Source organism: Pipistrellus kuhlii, unplaced genomic scaffold, assembly GCF_014108245.1.
Source record: "Pipistrellus kuhlii isolate mPipKuh1 unplaced genomic scaffold, mPipKuh1.p scaffold_m20_p_1, whole genome shotgun sequence".
In the NCBI taxonomy this organism is placed as follows: Eukaryota; Metazoa; Chordata; class Mammalia; order Chiroptera; family Vespertilionidae; genus Pipistrellus; species Pipistrellus kuhlii.
This window is the reverse complement of record NW_023425404.1, coordinates 36,248,045-36,267,258: the sequence shown is the minus strand read 5'-3', so window position 1 is coordinate 36,267,258 and position 19,214 is coordinate 36,248,045. Positions and strand designations below refer to the sequence as shown.

The following is a 19,214-nucleotide window of genomic DNA, read 5'->3' as shown; positions in this document are numbered from 1 at the left end:
TTGATCCAGAGGGATATCTTCTACCTCAAGCTCAGGTTCTTAAAGGTAATGGCACACAGAATCATCTGTGCCCAATATTTTTTTAATTATTTTTATTAAATTATTATCTTTGTACATATACCATTGCCCCCCCCATATACATGGGGGGGGGGGTCAATGGTATATGTGCCCAATATTATTCTCTTTCTCACCTAATCTAGCTGGCATATTTGACTTTGGATAAACCACGTACACACAATGCTATTCCACTGCAGAATTTAGCCTGAATTTAAGATAAAGGAAAAAAAAAAAGCAACCTATACTATTTTTAACATAATATTTGCATTAGAATACACAAAATTTTGAATGTTTAATTGATGCTTATGCAGACGGGCAAATGCTTTACCTGCAGCTGTTCTCTCTTTAATTTCTTCCAGCTTCATCAATGTAGCTGATGTTATTTGCTCAAGATCTAATCCCTTATTTGATTGAAAGAATTCAACCACTGCATTAATGGTTTTCTGTAAAACAATTTAAATATAGATAAATTATACACAATACTTTCCACATTATAAATTTTTTAAGTTTTGGTTTAATTCTAAACAACTGGGGTTTAAACTGAGGAGGTACCTCCAAAGATAGTTTTCCAAACCTAAAAAAGGGAATAGCCCAAGCAAGCTTACTCAAGAGGCAACAAATGTGTGCATATCATTAAAGTAACCTTAAATGTATTTTATAGTGTCTCTGGTTTTAGCCCTAATTAGCCAGAAGTTAAAACTCCAACTTCTTTATATTGAAAATGAATTCCCCTACATTTTGAAGAGGAAATAAGGAAGCTGGTGAGCCCTTACTTACATCCAAAACTTGAATGTAAAAAATCAGAATGAGTTCTGGAGACTGGAGGTGCAACAATGTGACCGTACCCATGATGTGAATCCATTTCTAAACTATAAAGTAAAAGTCAGGGATCTAAACAACAGGATGGAGACAACCTGAGTGATGCAATGAGTTGTGAACCATACACATCCTGTTGGCTAGCTTGAGATGAGTTAAGAGAGTCTAAACAAAAGATGAAGATATTGATACAGAACTAGATCCAGCTCTTTCAATAATATCTAAATGTAAATGTTTTTTTCTCATGTGAACAAAATATTAAATTTTTTCTATTATTTCTAAAGCTCTTTAAGTTGGTTCCAAACATTGAGGAAAAAGAAGGAAAGGCAAAGATAAACTGTAGTGATAAGCATGTAATGACTGGGAGTAGTTGGTACAATGAACACAGCCTTTATAAATAGTGGATTCAATTTTTTTTTTAATTGACATAAGCATAAATACACCTTGTGGTAGAAAAAATCTATAGCACATAAAAATTTTTCAAAATTAACTGAAAAACATATACTTCTTTTAGAATAAGAAAACAGTGGTAAGTAGATAAATGTTAAATATGAAAAAGAGAAAAATAAGAAAACCATATGTCAAACATGTAAGATATAAGATTCACTTTCTCTTTGTACTTACAGCATCATAGATGACCTCCACAGGCTGGGACTGAACAACGAGTATCTGGTCAGCAGGACTATTCTCTGGATTGGTTTCAAATTCCATTTTAAGCAAAGATGATGCAGTGTCACCAACTGAAGCCACAAGGGACGGTACAGTACCCTGCTGTTTCAGACCTGTTATATACCAGTGTTCTAACTTTGCTTCCACCCTACAATCCAATGAAGAAAAAAGAAGTGATATATACACAATTATTTGTAATATAATGGTTTAAAACACAAAGTTCCCTTTAAAACAACTCCACTGAAAGCCATGACCCCGAGCCATTACTCAGAGTTGAAATCCAAACTTCTCAACCTAGCATTCAATAACCCTCACAGCCTAAAGTAGGCTTTTTTCTTTATTTTCCTTGTCAGCCACATAAAAAATTTTAAGAAACAAACAAACAGAACTTTACCCAACTTCCAGGACACTGCAGAAGTTCCCATAATTGCAGCATGAATACAAGCTATGCTCAATACTCATGAGACTCATATCCCTACCTTATGCCACGGTGAACACTCTCCTACCTCATCCATCCCTTCTTCTAGTTCTTTCCATTCAACTAGGTTAAGTCCCAGTTCTCCTAGACCAGTGGTCAGCAAACTGCAGCTATTTTGCCCCTTGAGTGTTCTAATGCCACTTCTTCAAAATAGACTCACCCAGACTGAAAACCGACTTCTGCGCATGGGCCACGAAGTGTCAATCGCACTGTATGTGCGTGCCCATGCATGGTATTTTGTGGAAGAGCCACACTGTACCTAGGCCAAATTTCTCTTCTACAACTGAACTTGTACAGCATTAACAATAAGGTATTAATTTTAGAATACCTTCTAACTTATGAGCTCTCTAATATGCTAAACAGATCTTAAAGTAACCTTTTGAATATCCTCTCTTATCAACTACAGCATAATGTTCTTGAAAATAAAACTTTATTGTTCCTATAGCCTTCATAGTAGCAAATCAATAAACAGTATGCAATAAATATTTATAAAGGAAAGAAGAGTAGAACAAATGATGAGGTTGTCATATAACTGTAACAAAACAAATTCAAATATAAAATGACTATTGTGATACAAACACACCCACAAAATAAAACTAGAGAAGGATGACTATTAATCAGTTTTTAATGGCAAATAACACATCTTTGGGGCCTGAAGTCATATAAAATAAAAATTTAAATAAGTTTTTTAAAACTTACTTAAGTGCTTGTGCTCCTGGTCGCTGAGATACCTTGGTGCCCAGGCCAATTATCTGAATTTTTAGTATTTCTGGAATATTTTTGTTTTCTCTTATTGTAATAGACGTGCTTACTAATTTCATTGTCATTATATGAGCAACATACTAAATAAAAGAATGAATATTGTTAAAGATTAAGTAATTATTACTTTACTTAATAATTTACTCATTTAAATTTGTTGAGTTATAGTGACCTATAAAACATTATGGTAGGTTTCTGTATCAATACCCTCACTATAAAAACATATATACATTGGAAAATTCAATACAAATTGCTTGCTCAAATAGTACACTTACAAAATTCAAAATTAATTTCTATTAAAGGTAATAAAAATAAAACATTTTATGGTGTAAGAATTTAATTCAGCAGTTTTCACTAAAGCAAACTAATTCAGATTAATCCTTGAGCTCAAAAACTAGACAAAATATAAAGAACATTTGTTTGATGCCTTTGGAGAGTTAATCACACACTGAGAAAAGAAAAAATCCTGACCCAAAAATTCATAAGTTAGGATTAGAGGTAGGACAGAGAACCAGGGAGATGATTCTCATCAAACTACACAGGATGATAGCAACAGAGGAAGCAAAGGACAAAGTATTTACAAAACAGTCAGAAAACAATTAACAAAATGGCAATAGTAAGCCTTTACCTATTAATAATTACTGTAAATGTAAATGGATTAAATTATCTAATCAAATCACACAAAAATCAAAATTTTAAAAATAAGATCCAGCAATATGCTGCCTATAAGAAACTCATTTTAGCTATAAGGCCACACACAGACTAAGAGTGAAAAGATGAAAAATATATTTCAAACAAACAGTAACAAAACAAAAATAGGGGTAGCTATACTTATATCATAAAAAAAATAGACTTTAAGTTAAAAATGGTCCAAAGAGATAAAGTTATTATGTAATGATAAAGGAGTCTACCCATCAAGAAAATATAACAATTGTAAATACTTATCCATATGTGAGCACCTATATATATATATATATATTGTATATACTAACAGAACTAAACCATACACAAGAATAAACTCCAAATATAAGATAATACAGTAAAATGAAACAAAACACCTCTTAGATCACCTAAATAATTACCTGCTTGGGTAAAGTTAGGTTGTGGGTGCTCTCACTATAACCAATAGCTGTGAAGAACTTATCTTTTTCCTCTGGAGTCATAAGGTCATCAATAGCTACAAAGACAATATTTTAAAAATCAATTGCTTCAGTTTTACAGGTACAATAAAATTTTTAAAAACCAAACTAGCAAGTGCCCTAAAATCAATAAAAACAAATGCTAAAGCAAAAGCAGCCAGGTTTAGTATATTTCCTCTAATATACTAAAACTAGAGGACCTGTGCAAAAAATTTGTGCATGGGGGTGTGTGTGCCTCAGCCCAGACTGCACCCTCTCCAATCTGGGATCCCTCGAAGGATGTTCGATTGCCCGTTTAAGCACGATCCCAGTAGGATCAGACCTAAATAGGCAGTCGGACATCCTTCTCACAATCCAGGACTTCTGGCTCCTAACCGCTCACCTGCCTGCCTTCCTGATTGTCCCTAACCTAACCACCCCCTAACCACTCCCCTGCCAGCCTGATTGATGCCTAATTGCTCCCCTGCCAGCCTGTTTGCCCCTAATTGCCCTCCCCTGCAAGCCTGATCACCCCAACTTCCCTCCTCTGCCAGCCTGGTCACCCCTAAATGCCCTCCCCTGCAGGCTTGATCGCCCCCAACTGCCATCCCTTGCAGGCCTGGTGCCTCCCAACTGCCCTCCCCTGCTGGCCATCATGTGGTGGCCATCTTGTGTCACATGGGAGGAGCCATCTTTGACCACATGGGGGCAGCCATCTTGTGTGTAGGAGTGATGGTCAATTTTCATATTACTCTTTTATTAGATAGGATAGAGGCCTGATGCATGGGTGGGGGCCAGCTGGTTTGCCCTGAAGGGTGTCCTGGATCAGGGTGGGGGTTCCCTTGGGCCTTGGGGCAGCCTGGGTGATGGGCCTATGGTTATTTGTAGGCTGGCCGCGCCCCCTGATAACCCAAGCAGAGGCCCTGGGGTATGGGATTTATTTATCTTCTATAATTGAAACTTTGTAGCCTTGAGTAGAGTCTAGGGCCCGGCAGGGTGTGGGGGGAAGCCTGGCTTCCTCCATTGCCGGGCAAATCCAAGCCACCTACTCACTCCATGGCCACAGCCATCTTGGTTAGGTTAATTTGCATACTCACTCCTGATTGGTTTGTGGGTATAGCGGAGGAACAGTCAATTTGCATATTACTCTTTTATTAGCTAGGATATCATGTCTTAGATCAAGAAAAAGCAAAGAGACCATTAAGGAAATTCAGGTATCCTATATGGATTTTGAATTCCCTAAGTATTTTAAAAACTAAGAGAAACTTCTAATTAAATACCATGTAAAAAGTAATAATTAGGAATGTTAAATGTGGTGATTTCTGAATTTCAACTTTCTAAATTTCACACGAATAATTTTTCTCCAAAAAGAAAAAAAAATTTGAAGTTTTGCTTTAATTTGAAACACAGAAATATACCAGCCTGATATATCAGCTTATATGTTTGCCACATTGAGCTACTTTTATTTCAAAAGTATGTATCCTAAATAATAAAGAGGTAATACGCAAATTGACTGTCATTCCAACACACAAGTGGCCATCAGGGGAGGGTAGCTGTGGACAACCAGGCCTGCAAGAAAGGGCAGTTGGGGGGACCCAGGCCTGCAGGGGAGGACAGCTGGAGGGTATCCAGGCCTGCAGGGGAAGGCAGCTGGAGGACACAGGCCTGTAGGGAAGGGCAGTTAGGGTTGTCCAGGCCAGCAGAGGAGGACAGTTGGGGATGAACAGGCCTGAAAGGTAGGGACCCAGGCCTGCAGGGGAGAGTATTTGGGGGGGACCAGGTCAGCAGGGGAGGGCAGTTGGGGTTGACCAGGCCAGCAGGGAAGGGTAGTTGGGGGCAACCAGGCTGGCAGGATAGGAAAGTTAGGGGTGATTAGGCCGGCAGGGGAGGACAATTAGGAGCAATCAGGCCAGCAGGGGAGGGAAGTTAGGGGCAATCAGACCAGCAAAGGAGCAGTTAGGTATTGATCAGGCTGGCAGGGGAGTGGTTAAGGGGTGATCAGGCAGGCAGGCAGGCATGCAGCTGGGAGCCAGTAGTCCTGGATTGTGAGAAGGATGTCCCAGATTAGAGAGGGTGCAGGCTGGGCTGAGCGACACCCCCGTACATGAATTTCAGGTACTGGGCCTCTAGTCTTACTGTTAAAAGCCTAGGTGGTCCTCACAACAACACACTGTGATGCCCTCATGCCGTCACAAGATGGCTGCACACACAGCGGGGGTGGGTCCCAGCAACTGCTCTGCATGGCTTCTGCATGGGTTCCTATAGCCCATACCTGCCACAGAAGTGGGATCCCTGGCTCCAGCCTACCTCTTTGGGGCAATCCATCAAAGAGCCCTGGATGGGTGGGCGGGGCCTACCTCTTTGGGGTGATCAATCCCGTGGCTCCGGCACTATGAGAGGGCACAGGTCAGGCTGCCCCCAAGTGCACAAATTTCGTGCACCAGGCCTCTAGTGTGTGTGTGTGTGTGTGTGTGTGTGTGTGTGTGTGTACACACACACACACACACACACACACACACACACACACACACACACACACATATATATATGACTACGGTAATATTCAAAGTGTCCCCTCAGGAGATCAACTGGGAGACCAGGAGATTGATCACTCGCTATGATGTGCGCTGACCACAAGGGGGTGGCATGGAATGAAGGAAGGCCCTGACTGGTAGCTGGAAGGAAGACCCCCACTAGCAGCTGGAAGGCCCTGATTAGTCCTGATCACCAGCCATGCCTAGGGACCCTACTGGTGCATAAATTTTGTGCACTGGGCCTCTAGTTATGAAATAAAATTCAACTGACTAAAATATAATTTATATAGTTTGTCTTATCAACATACAATAAATTATTTGATTTGGAACTTACTTTCAGGAATCAAAGATTCTTCATCTTTTTTCTTACATTCCTTCTTTCCCCAAAACCCACTAAACCAGCCTCCACGTTTCTCGCCTGTGTCAGTAGACTTGTTCTTTAATTTCTGCCCAGACCGAATCACCTAAAAAATCAAAATAAAAAAATTTAATTAAAGAGTAAATGTCCTCTTCATTTTCAGGTATAGTCAGGTAAAAACAATGGTTATCTTTTTTTTTTTTTTTTAATATATTTTATTGATTTTTTTTTACAGAGAGGAAGAGAGAGGGATAGAGCGCCAGAAACATCAATGAGAGAGAAACATTGACCAGCTGCCTCCTGCACACCCCCTACCAGAGATGTGCCCACAACCAATGTACATGCCCTTGACTGTAATCGAACCTGGGACCTTTCAGTCCGCAGACCAACGTTCCATCCACTGAGCCAAACTAGTTTCAGCAACGCTTAACTTTTTTAAACACTACATTAGGTTAACCATAGTCAAGAAAGACAGTTCCTTCTGAAATGTTCAACATGTGATAATGTAGTCTATTAATTTATATGATATTTTACATCTACCAATAGTATTTTACTGCTTTTTGTTAAGAATTATAGTCAAGGATTCAAGTGATATACCTCCAAAATTTTTTAATTAAAAAGCCACTAGGACAGCATATTTCTGAGCAATATGTTTTCCAAATGTTTAAGGAGCCACGGGGACTGAAAGGATAATGCTACCACATTCAAAAGTCTGGCCACAGGATGAGTAAATGCAGTCCATGAAAGCCAAAGTACGAGAATCCTAGAGGGAGAAGAATCAGAGAATGGGATATCTGGGTATAAGTCTGCACAAACCCCAGTCTAACCTAAGCTTCCTATGTATGAAACTAACCTCAATGAAAGTAGCAAAGGTTCAGAGACCTGAACTGAGATATACTAGTAAACCATCTGCACAACTCTCAAACTCCTATACTGTTCAAGTGCAAAATAGACCCAAACCAACATACAAAAATTGAAACAAATGAATTGAGATTTGAACCATTATCCATAAAAGGCATGTGCTAAGACAAAAATATCAACAATTTCCGGAGGATAACAGGACACAAAGACCACACAATACAATATGCACAATGTCCATAAATATAATCAAAATTACTTGATGTATCAAAACAAAACAAAACAAACAAAAACCTAGGAAAATATGACCAATTATCAAGGAAAAGGATAATCAACAGATGCCAATAACCAGATAACCTAGATGCTATCAGAGACACTGTTACAAAGGAAAATACTCTTAAAGTTAATAAAATATAAGAATTTTTGTCAGAAAAATAAAAACTTTATAGGAACTCAATAGGAATTTTAGACCTGAAAATATAAATGATAAAGGAAAGAGTAAACTTGAAGAAAGGACAATGGAAATTTTCCAATCTGAGGAACAGAAAGAAAAAACGTTAGTGAAAAAAAAGTTAACAAAGCCTCTCAGGAACTTGTGATATAATATCAAAAGTCATAGATATGTATATATGGACATACATATGTACATATACATACATATTTACGTGCGTTCATAAAATCATTGTAAGAAATAATAGCTAAAAATATCTATTTGGGAAACCTAATGGTCAATTCTCAGTCCTCAGGTCAGTTGACCAATCAGATGCACCTGTCACAACTGATCCCTCCCTATTCCTTAAAATTCTTTCTTCACTTGGTTTTGAGAATTACATTCAGAGAACTTCCCACCTATATCTCTGGCAACTTCTCTATGATGACCTTTACCGGTTCCCATCTCTCTGACCTATAAACAATAGAATGCTGCAGGTCTTTAGAGTCCACTCTTTTCTAGCTACTCTAACTTAGGTGATTTCATCCAATGTCATAGCTTTCAATGCCATCTGTGTGCTAACCCCTGTTACATTTAGATCTCCAACACAAACTTCTAAACTCTACATTCCCGTATCCAATTGCCTACTTCATATATCCACTTTAATGTCTAAATGATAGTTAAACTTTATAGATCCAAAACTGAACTACTCATCTCCTATCTCACCCAAGTTTGTTCCATCTAGTCTTCCCCATCTCATTTCACGGTAACTCCACTTTCCCAACTCCTCCAAGACAAAATTCTTAGTCATCTCTAATTTCTCTCTCTTAAAATACAAATTTAGTCAGTTGGGAAATAATGGCTCACCCTTAAAACATACACAGAATATTTTTAAAATTTATTTTGCATTTTTTATTGATTTCAGAGAGGAACGGAGAGTGAGAGATAGAAACATCAATGGTGAGAGAGAACAATGATCAGCTGCCTCTTGCATATTCCCTACTGGGGATCAAGCCGCAACCTGGGCATGTGACCTGACTGAGAATCCAACCTCCAACAGGGATCTCCCGGTTCATTGGTCGATACTCAACCACTGAGTCCCACCCACCGGTTGGGCGAAACATAGCCAGAGTTTGACACAGAGGCATCACTATTGTAACCACTCTCAGCCACACTACCATTATTTCTCAAATATTTCAAGAGCATCCTAACTAATCTGTTTTCATTTTTGCCCTCCTTTTTACAGTCAGTTTTCAAATTAATAGCCAAAGAAAGTTTTAAAACCTAAGTCAGATTATATTATTCTATTCATGAAATTTCTCCCTAATTCAGAGTAAAAATCAAAATCCACAAAAATTGCTTTTAAGACCCTACAGCAAGCATGTCAAACTCAAAGGCTAACACTGGCCAAATAAATAAGGTTTAAGTTTATGTGGGCCACAAAAAAACAAAAGCTTTAATTTTCAAAGAAACATAGGTTTATTTCAATAGAGACATGCTGATTACAAATAAAAGAGTAATCATTAACATAAATTAATAGAACATTTTAATAAAAATTAATATATTTTCTTGAATATTGACTTACCAGACACTGAAAAACTGCACAAACTAATAAGGATAACACAAATAAACCTATTTTTCTTCTTTTCCGAAAGCAAAGTATTTCCTGTTGTGCACACCAAACAAGTTAGCACAAAACTAATGATGTGGCAAATAAGCTGCTAAAATATTCGCTGCTAGTATTAGTAGAGAGAAAGATGCACCTGTGCATAAGGGAATGAATGCAATACCATTATAGTAATCAGTCATTAGCAAAGGTTATAGTTTGTTATTAATAACTAGAGGCCTGGTGCATGAAATTTGTGCAGGGGGGTGTGGGGAGAGGGTCCCCTTCAGCCCAGCCTGCACCCTCCCCAATCCAGGACCCCTTTGGGGATGTCCGAATGCCAGTTTAGGCCCAATCTCTAAACTGGCAGTCAGACATCCATCTAACAATCCGGGACCACTGGCTCTTAACTGCTTATCTGCCTGCCTGATCACCCCTAATCACCTCTGCCTCCTGGCCTGATCACCCCTAAATGCCCCCCTTACTGGCCTGGTTGCCCCCGCCAGCCTGGTGGCCCCCTCACTGTGCCCTGCCAGTCTGGTTGCCCCCAACTACCAGCCTGGTTGGCCCTCATTGCCTCCCCTGCCAACCTGGTCGCCCCTTACTGACCCCACTGTGAGCCTGGTTGCCCCCAACTGCCTCTTCCCCCCCCCTCCCCCCGCAGCCTGGTCACCCCTCACAGCCTGCTGTTCAATTATTGGGTAGACCCTCACTAACCCCCCTGCCAGCCTGGTCGCCCCATGCAGCCTTGCTTTTCAGTCGTTTGGTCGTCCCTCACTAACCCCCCTGCCAGCCTTGTTGCCCCATGCAGCCAGCTGTTTGGTCATCCATGCTGTTGTTTCAGTCGTGATGGCCCCTGGCTTTTTATATATTAGGATTATGTGTAACAGGATATTGTAAAAATTAAGTTACGAATTTTTTATTAAAACATTTTTTACATATCATTATATTGGCTGGGCCAAAAAGATATTCGTTGTGAGCCACGTGCAGCCTGTGGGCCATGAGTTTGACATGCTTGCCCTACAGACTCTAACATCCTCCATAACTCCAACAATCACCACTCCAACTCCTCCACTACCTTACTTCTCTGACCACATTAACCACCATCTCTCCTCACTCTCACCACTCTACTTCCCTTAATGAGCTAGTTAGTAGTATTAATATGTTTCCACCCCAAAAATCTTTCCATTTGCTATGTTCTTTCTGATTGGTACACTTTCCCTCAGGTTTCTTTCCTGCTGGCTCCCTCATTTTCTTCAGGTCTTTGCTCAAATGTATCCTTAGTGAGACTTTCCCTGACCATCTTATTTAAAACTGCAACCTCATTGTGATCTCTGCCTAGCCTCAGCACTCTTTATATTAAAAGCTACATTATTTTTATTTACTGTTTGTTTATTATCATCCTTCCTATAATAATGTAAGGGGTTTCTGTCTTGTTTTGTTTCACTTCTGAATGCTAATGCAAATGATATGATGATGATAAAGAAAAAGTCACTTATTTAGTAATTTTATATGTCAGGCACATAACAGTCTTAAGTGGTTTACATCAATTATCATGCACTCCTCATATTAACTCTATGATGTAGGTATAATACATTAATCCTTTTAAAAATGAGGAAACAGGCACAGAGAGGTTAAATAGCCAGCCCAAGGTTACACAAGTATTAATTGGCAAAGCTGGGGTTAAAATCCAAACCATCTGACTCCCAGGTCCATACTCTTTAACCATAATGCTAGTGTAGAGATTTCCAAATAGTGTGATGCAAGAATTTCTAAAAGACACAATACCTGACTAATGGTCAGGTATACTGACGTCTTTACTCTTAAGACTGACAAAAAAAAAAAAAAAAGGCGACAACACAAGAATATTCGTCCAGTGTGAATAAGTTGGTATGCCACAGAATTTTAGTAATTATTCTATGTGTGCCATAAGATTAAAAAAACTAAAACAATACTAGTATACAGAAATGTATTAACAATAGTTATCTTTGGTATGTGACATAACGGGTGATTCCTATTTTCTTTTCTTTTTTTTGTAGATCAACATTTTCTAACTTTTCTATAATAAGTTGTATTGCACTTGTAATTCATTTTTTAAATACCAAAAAGTCATGTTACAGAATAATAGAAAAAACACAAAACAATGCAGTCAAGGTGCCAACTGGAAAAAAAATCAGCATTTATGAAACACTATGAACAGATTGATTCCAATTTTGGAAATAAAAAAAAGGAGAGAGAAAGAGGAAAAGAAGGAGGGAGAGAAGGGAAGAAAAAAGATTACTGAAGTGAAGGAGGAAAGAATGGAGGGAAGAGAAAACAAAGCAAAGATAAAGTGAAAGAAATGGGGGCTAAGAAACATAAACAGGTAGGTATGCATGCATGGGAAAAAGACCTAAGAGACTGTATGTCAAAATGTTAACAATTAGCATTCTATATTGCTAGAATAATGGATAACTCTTAATTTACTTTCTATTGGGGGCTCGGGGAGAGAGTTCAAAATTTTTGTCATAAAATTTTTTAAAATTTCCCCTTAATGTCACCTTGCCCCCCCACACACAATATTTCAATTTTTTTCTGAGACAAAATTAAACAGTGAAAATTCAACCTTTATTCTCAATTAAGTAAATCTCAACAACATACTATGAAACTTACTTAGCTTTCTTGATCCTAGGTTTAAAGGAGCAGTTGTAACATGTTTAAAACATAAAATCAGCTAATAAAAATAATTACCTCAACTTGTGCCTGTTGCCTTGCTAAAATTATGTTAAAAACATCTAGAGTCTTCTCCAACTCCTATAAAATAAACACAAGAAAAATTATCATTAGATAGACTATTTTTTTCTTCATTGATATCCAGGCTTACTTATTAGTCCATGAACAAACAGTTATTTGTGATCTAATGAAAGTTTAACTATAAATTTGAATATGCACTTGGCTTTTACATTTTTATCTTTTCCAAAATAAGAATTAAGTTTCCCAAGGAAGTTAATCCTCAATAAGTGTAAGAATAAGAGTTTTAATGAGACCATTACAATACATAGATAGCCATATATGCAAATGGAAACAAGAATATGTAGGAGGGGTATTATCCTATGGTTCTTACTTCTGACTCCCTCTATTCTATATTATTTTACAAACATTGTACTAAAGGCACCATTATAAAACACAAAATTGTTAAATATAAAGTTCCGCAAATGACAAGTAATCTAAAGCGGAAAGTGATTTGGGGAATTTACATAAAAGTATGTTAAGAGAATCCCCAGTCGTTGTGTTCATTTGGTTGGAGTACTGTCCCATTCACCAAAAAGGTTACAGGTTCAACTACTGGTCAGGGTACATAGCCTAGTGATCCCAGTCAGGGTGCATACATTTCTCCCTCATATCAATGTTTCTCTCTCTCTCTCTCTCCCCCTTCCTCTCTAAAATCAATAAAAACATATCCTCAGGTTCATTAGATTCCACATACAAGTGAGATCATATAGTATTTTCTCTAAGTGGCTTATTTGCTTAGCATAACAATCTCCAGGTCCATCCATGCTGTCTTAACAAATAAGAGTTTCTTTTTCCAGCCATGTAGCACTCTAAACAAAACCTAATAATAGAACCAGAGTCTGACATGTCAGAGGGAAGGTTGGTGGGGTGTGCAGGATGAAAGAAGGTGAAGAGGATAGCCAAAGAACGTATGTGCATAGCCCATGCACATAGACAACAATGTGGTAAGGGCCAGAGAGAAAGGAGGGCACGGTCTGGAGGAGGGCAAAGGAGAGAAAAATGGGGGACATCTGTAATAATAATAACAATAACAATAAAAATTTATTTACTACTTATTTATTTATTTATTTATAATCCTCACCCAAATATATTTTCTTAATTGATTTCTAAAGAGTGGGAGGGGAAAAGGAGGGGGCGAGAAAAAGAAACATTGACATAAGAAAGACACACTTGTTGATGGACCTGCACACACCCCTATCAGAGCTGGGGAACCTACAACTGGGGTATGTGCCCTTGATGGGAATCAAATCTGCAGCCCTCTGATCTGCAGGCCAACACTCTAACCACTGAGCAAAACCGGTCAGGGCAAAAAATAGAATGTACTTTTTAAAATATATCCTCAGGTAAAAATATTTTTTTAAAAAGTGGTCCTACTGGCCTGGGTGTCAGGTGCTCTAAGTGTTATCTTATACACATCTCACAACTGTAAAACAGATATTGTTCCCTTTTTGTACATGAGAACATGATACCTGAAATGTTTAGAAACTTGATATTTTTTCTAATATATACTAGTGTTTGTCATATGCTTCATAATAATAGGAATTCAATTCTTTTATAAATATATTTTTATTGATTTCAAAAAGGGAGAGAGAGATAGAAAAATCAATGATGAGAGAGAACCACTGATCGGCTGCCTTCTGCATGCCCCACATTGGGGACTGAGCCCATAACCGGAGCATGTGCCCAGACTGGGAATCGAACAGTGACCTCCTGGTTCAAAGGTCAATGCTCAACAACTGATCCACACTGGACAGGCAGAATTTAGTTCTTTACATTATGAATTTGTGGCAGAAAGTTATATAATCCAAGTCAGATGATATTAAGCAACTTGTTTTTCTGTTTTAAAAGGGGGTCTCTTATCTTGAGAATAGAGCTATTTTTTATAAATAATAATTTGAACTATTTTTAAGAAGCCACTAATAAACCTAATAATAAGCAGATTTAACACTGATTTTCTATACATTATTACAAATACCAAACATGTTTCTCTAAATTGTTTACAGTAACCTCATTTTATCTAATATGAGAATGGGTGAGAAGGATTCTTCAAAGAAGATAAAAATTGGGGAAAAATACTGTGCATTTTCCCATAAATTTCTCTCAAAAACAAATAAACTGTATTCTTTCTAAAATCATATTTTAATTCAAATTAAATTTAGAAAAATTAACATTAAAGAATGATTTAACAAACAATACCTTTCATCAACATATGCAAGATATACCTGAATTTGTTTCTGGATTTCTTCTGGGACTTTAGTCTGGGTCAGCTTGGTTTTGTAGGCACATTTATAACTCTTGAGCAACTGCCTGTGATTTTTTATGTTACTCCATGACCACATATGAGTACACCTTCTTATATGAACTTCAAGAATAGAATCAATTGCATATTTCCACCTGCAAATCCAAAATTTTAATGCACATCTGAATATAGAGGTTTAAAAAAAATAGCTTTGACTTTAGACCTAACCTCTTATACTTTTTGTTATTAACTGTTTTCTTATAAAACCTCAATAATAAGAGTTCAATTTCCCAATATAATTTTCTGACTTAAATAAATTATGAAATAAACAAACCACTCCAGGAAAAGGGTTTATCAAAGCAAAATCATAAAGACCCAAAATTATATGCTGTGCAAAATTAATGGCATCAATATGGTTAAAACATTGAGTTCATGTCGATGACTAAAGTGCAATAAGACCAAAAAATGTTGAAAGTCTTGAATACTAAATTAAGAATTTGGAAATAATCTGGGATCAGAAGTACAACAGAATATATATGAAAAAAAAGTAACAAGAACATAATATAGAAGATAACATTCTCATATTTATATAAAAGAAAAAAAATGGTTTCATTATGTGGATTTAAAGATGTCTTAATTCTGAGAGTCCCAAACGATATGATTGTATATTTTTTATTTAAAAAAAATAATTCTAACTTACCATTGTCGACCATTGGTATGAAGTGGTAAATAAGGTTTATATTTCCTGTAAGGGGCATTTCTAACCATGTAATCCACTGACTCCAAAAGGTCAATCATACTTAAATACTATTAAGACAAAAACAAACTTATATTGATTAGATTGCACATATGAGTAAACATTTAGGTAAAATAAAGCTACTTAATTGCCCATATGACCACCAATATAACAATTCTGTGTGTCTGGTAAATAGCTCAAATAAATGAAAACACACACACATAAGGACTGTAGGTAAGATTTTTAAAAAAAAAGGGGGGGGGGTGGCAACTCAGGTTCTTTCTCTTTATTTTCATAATATATTTCTACCTAAGGGTTACCATATGGCTATTCAGCACTTAAAATGTGGATAGTCTGAATGTAAATGTATTCTAAGTGTAAAATATACTTCAGATTTCCAAGGCTTAAGGAACAAAAGGATGTAAAGTACTTAATTTTTTTAATTGAATGCATGTTAAAATGATAATATTCTAGACAGGTTAAATAAAGTTATAATTTTAATTAATTTAATCTTTTGTTTTTACTTTGTTAATGTAACTACTAGAAAATTTAAAGTTATATCGATAACTTGCATTGTATTTTTATTAGACTACACTGGGTTAAAAGCTCAATTAGTTAAATCCCTGTCTTCTTTACACTTTCATTTCTCCAGGTCTGTTATCCAAACTCCCTGGGCATATAACCAAAGTTGAGAAATAAATTTTTAAAAAGTTGCCAAAAATAACTGTTCTAAAAAATAAGTAAATAATGAATATAGGAGTGCCTGCTATTAAAATCTGAGGAAGAAAAACACATTAAAATCTCCATCAACCACTGGGAATTAGATGGAAATAATGTCATTCACTATAATTTCATAAGACTCTGCACTAATAAGGAAAATATCAAATAAAACTATTTCTCAAATTTGATACTTTCCAAAAAATATGTATAATACATCTATTTTTAGGAGTCAAATATTAACATAAGAAACAAAAAGGAACCATCAGAACATTGGAGAAGGAATAATCACAAAGAACAAAAGCAGTAGAAATTCAAGGCTCGTCAAAGTTAGAAACGTCCAACTGAATCTTACCTGAGGTTTGGTCAGTTCGATGGCAATATTTTGTACTTCTATGCTCCCATCAAGTTTGGGTGTTTTGAGCTCTGTTTCTGCATAAGGATTCATGTAGAGTTTTGCAGAGGCTGATATTGGCTGGAAAACTGAGAACACAGGAGAAGTAAGATAACCTGTATATGTTCTTACATATGAATGACTATAAATAATTTTAAGAACACTGTTACTCTGAAAGTAAAAAAAAAAATTATAAAAAATATGTAAAAAAAGAACTACCAAAAAAATTTTTAGGTATCTATCTGCATAATACCAACAAACTCAATAGTTAAAGTGGAATCCCCAAAGAGAAAATTGGGGTGCTATGCTCCTAAATAAGCAATGTGTAAAATAGAGACAATCTACTCTTGGAAATTCACACGCTGTAAAATTAGGCTTCTGTTCTTTGCCTCAAACTCTTAATGATTTTATCATGCATTTAAAATACTAATACAAGGTAAGAAACAAATTTTTTTTTTTAATCCTCACCATAGGACATGCTTACAGAGAGAGTGGGGTGGATGGAGGGAGGGAAAGTGGGAAAAAGAAAGGGAGAAAGGAAACTGAGGGAGAGAGGGAAGGAGGAAAAAATATCAATTGGTTGCCTTCCATGGGTTCCCTGAGAGGGGGTTGAACCAGCAACCCAGGTTTGTACCAGGAATCAAACTGGCAGCCTTTCAGGGTACAGGACAGAGCTCAACCAACTGAGCTTCTCTGGCAAGTCAACAGGAAACAAAATTTGATTAATTTGTCTTATTTAATCACTGCCAGAATTTAGGAACAGAACCATGAATAAAATTTATGTAACCCAGAAGAAAATTGCTTACTACCTTACAATTTTCAAAACAATCACTGCATATATTCTTAGAATAAACTAAAGAAAATGTTTTTAAAAGTGAGAAGTAGTATGAAAAGGTGTATTAGGAAAGATAACAGAGCAAAGTAAAGTGATAATTATAACATAATACTATTAAAATGATATAAATTGTGATACCTTATAAAGTGTTCAGTTTGCATAATAGTATAAAATTTCAACTAATTTAGAACTTATTTATAAGTGAAAGATGCCTAAGAATAAAGTTGGAGAATTTTCTGAACTAGTCCTTTCACATATAAAAATGCTTTCATAAACTACCATTTCCCCGAAAATAAGACTGTCTTATATTACTTTTTGCTCCCAAACATGCGCTAGATCTTATTTTCAGGGGATGTCTTATTTTTCCATGAAGAAGAATACGGTACACATTTATTGTTAAATGAAAATAAAGGAAATTTATTACCTGTATATGGTATGGTAGTACAAACCAGACAAACTGTGAATCCTACAGTATCAAGAATTTACTCATTTATTCAATGACAATCATGTCATCATCTTCTGGAACATCATCATAACAATCCAATTCCTGAATTTCCTGGTGACTCCACTTCTTTCAGAATCAGTGGACCAAATCTCTCATGTTTAGCCTAGGGTGGGGAGCCTTCTTTTCAGGGGGATGCCTTATATTTCACTCAGAAGGAAATCTGTAAGTAGGTCTTATTTTCGGAGGATGTCTTATTATATTTTCGGGGAAACACGGTAGTAGCATGTGAAAACCTTGTCATCAGTAAATAGAGAGGTCAATGAATATAAAAGAGAAAGTGCCAACTCTTCCATAACAGCAATCAGCCAATAAAGGATATGAAGAAAACAATAGTGAACAGGGTGATATGGAATACAGAGAAAATGGGCATAAAATTTGAAGATGAGCATAAAGGGATATAGTAAATGTAAACAAATCAATAGCTTCTGTAGACTAATAAAATGTAAGTGGAGAAAACAGATAAGATAAATAAGCAGGCAGATTTGTTAAGAGAGCTATTTAAAAAGAAATAAAGGCGAGGCTGCCAAGGAAAACTCACATAAAACAATCTCTAAAGTGGTTGGTTTGTCTTAGCACTGCAATAGTGACATGCTAGGGGTGAGACTGAATACCAAGATCTCAGAGAAATAGTTATAAAGCAAAGCAAAGAAAACCTAATTCCTAAAACAAAGATGATGATAGCAAGGTAAGAAGGAAATGTGGAGGTCAAGGGGGGTTAGCTGTTAGGACTGAACAATAGCCACATTGTCCTTGTCTTCCTTATTCTTCAGCAGTGTGTGTGTTATAATCTATTCCTAAATAATTAGTTATAATCCAAACATGCTATATCATAAAATTAAGGTAAAAAATTAACACTTTCTCTTTGTCAAAGTAATTTTATCAGAAAAAGTATACTAAAATAAAGTACTTAATACCTGGCCTCCTAAAACATAAAATAAATTTTTAGCATTACTTACTATATTGATGGCTTGGTAGAATATCATTACTTGTAGGAATTTCACTTTTCAGTTTATCCTTGACAAAAAAATTGAATTATATGAAAATTAAAAATAAAATATTGAGCTACATATAAAAAAAAATACTTGGTCTTACATCAGTATCTTTATTTCCTCTTTGTAATTAGCAATCCATTTAAAAAAAAAAAAACACTAAACTTTATTTACAAGTATATTTCTTTAGAATAAAATGTAAAAGTACATAATTTGTTAACTCTACCTAGAAATATTATAACATTGTGTTCCCCACTAGTAATCCATTAGAAAAAAAAAAAAACACTAAATATTATTTACAAATATATTTTTTTAGAAAACATAGAAGAAAATTTTTTTATAAT

At 36.2% G+C, this 19,214-nt stretch overlaps 1 protein-coding gene across 4 annotated transcripts in view; it reads right to left on the bottom strand.

Annotated features, from left to right (window-relative positions):
* VPS13C (vacuolar protein sorting 13 homolog C) overlaps positions 1–19,214 on the bottom strand; it is a 170,478-nt gene that overhangs the window by 111,899 nt on the left and 39,365 nt on the right. For all 4 annotated transcript variants that reach the window (XM_036440083.2, XM_036440086.2, XM_036440069.2 and 1 more), the window contains 10 exons: positions 18,838–18,895; positions 16,503–16,630; positions 15,395–15,501; positions 14,678–14,849; positions 12,414–12,476; positions 6,766–6,895; positions 3,862–3,956; positions 2,720–2,862; positions 1,498–1,690; positions 386–500 (listed from right to left, as the gene is read on the bottom strand). In XM_036440083.2, coding sequence (XP_036295976.1) covers positions 386–500; positions 1,498–1,690; positions 2,720–2,862; positions 3,862–3,956; positions 6,766–6,895; positions 12,414–12,476; positions 14,678–14,849; positions 15,395–15,501; positions 16,503–16,630; positions 18,838–18,895 — 1,204 coding nt within the window. The remainder of the gene's footprint in view (positions 1–385; positions 501–1,497; positions 1,691–2,719; positions 2,863–3,861; positions 3,957–6,765; positions 6,896–12,413; positions 12,477–14,677; positions 14,850–15,394; positions 15,502–16,502; positions 16,631–18,837; positions 18,896–19,214) is intronic.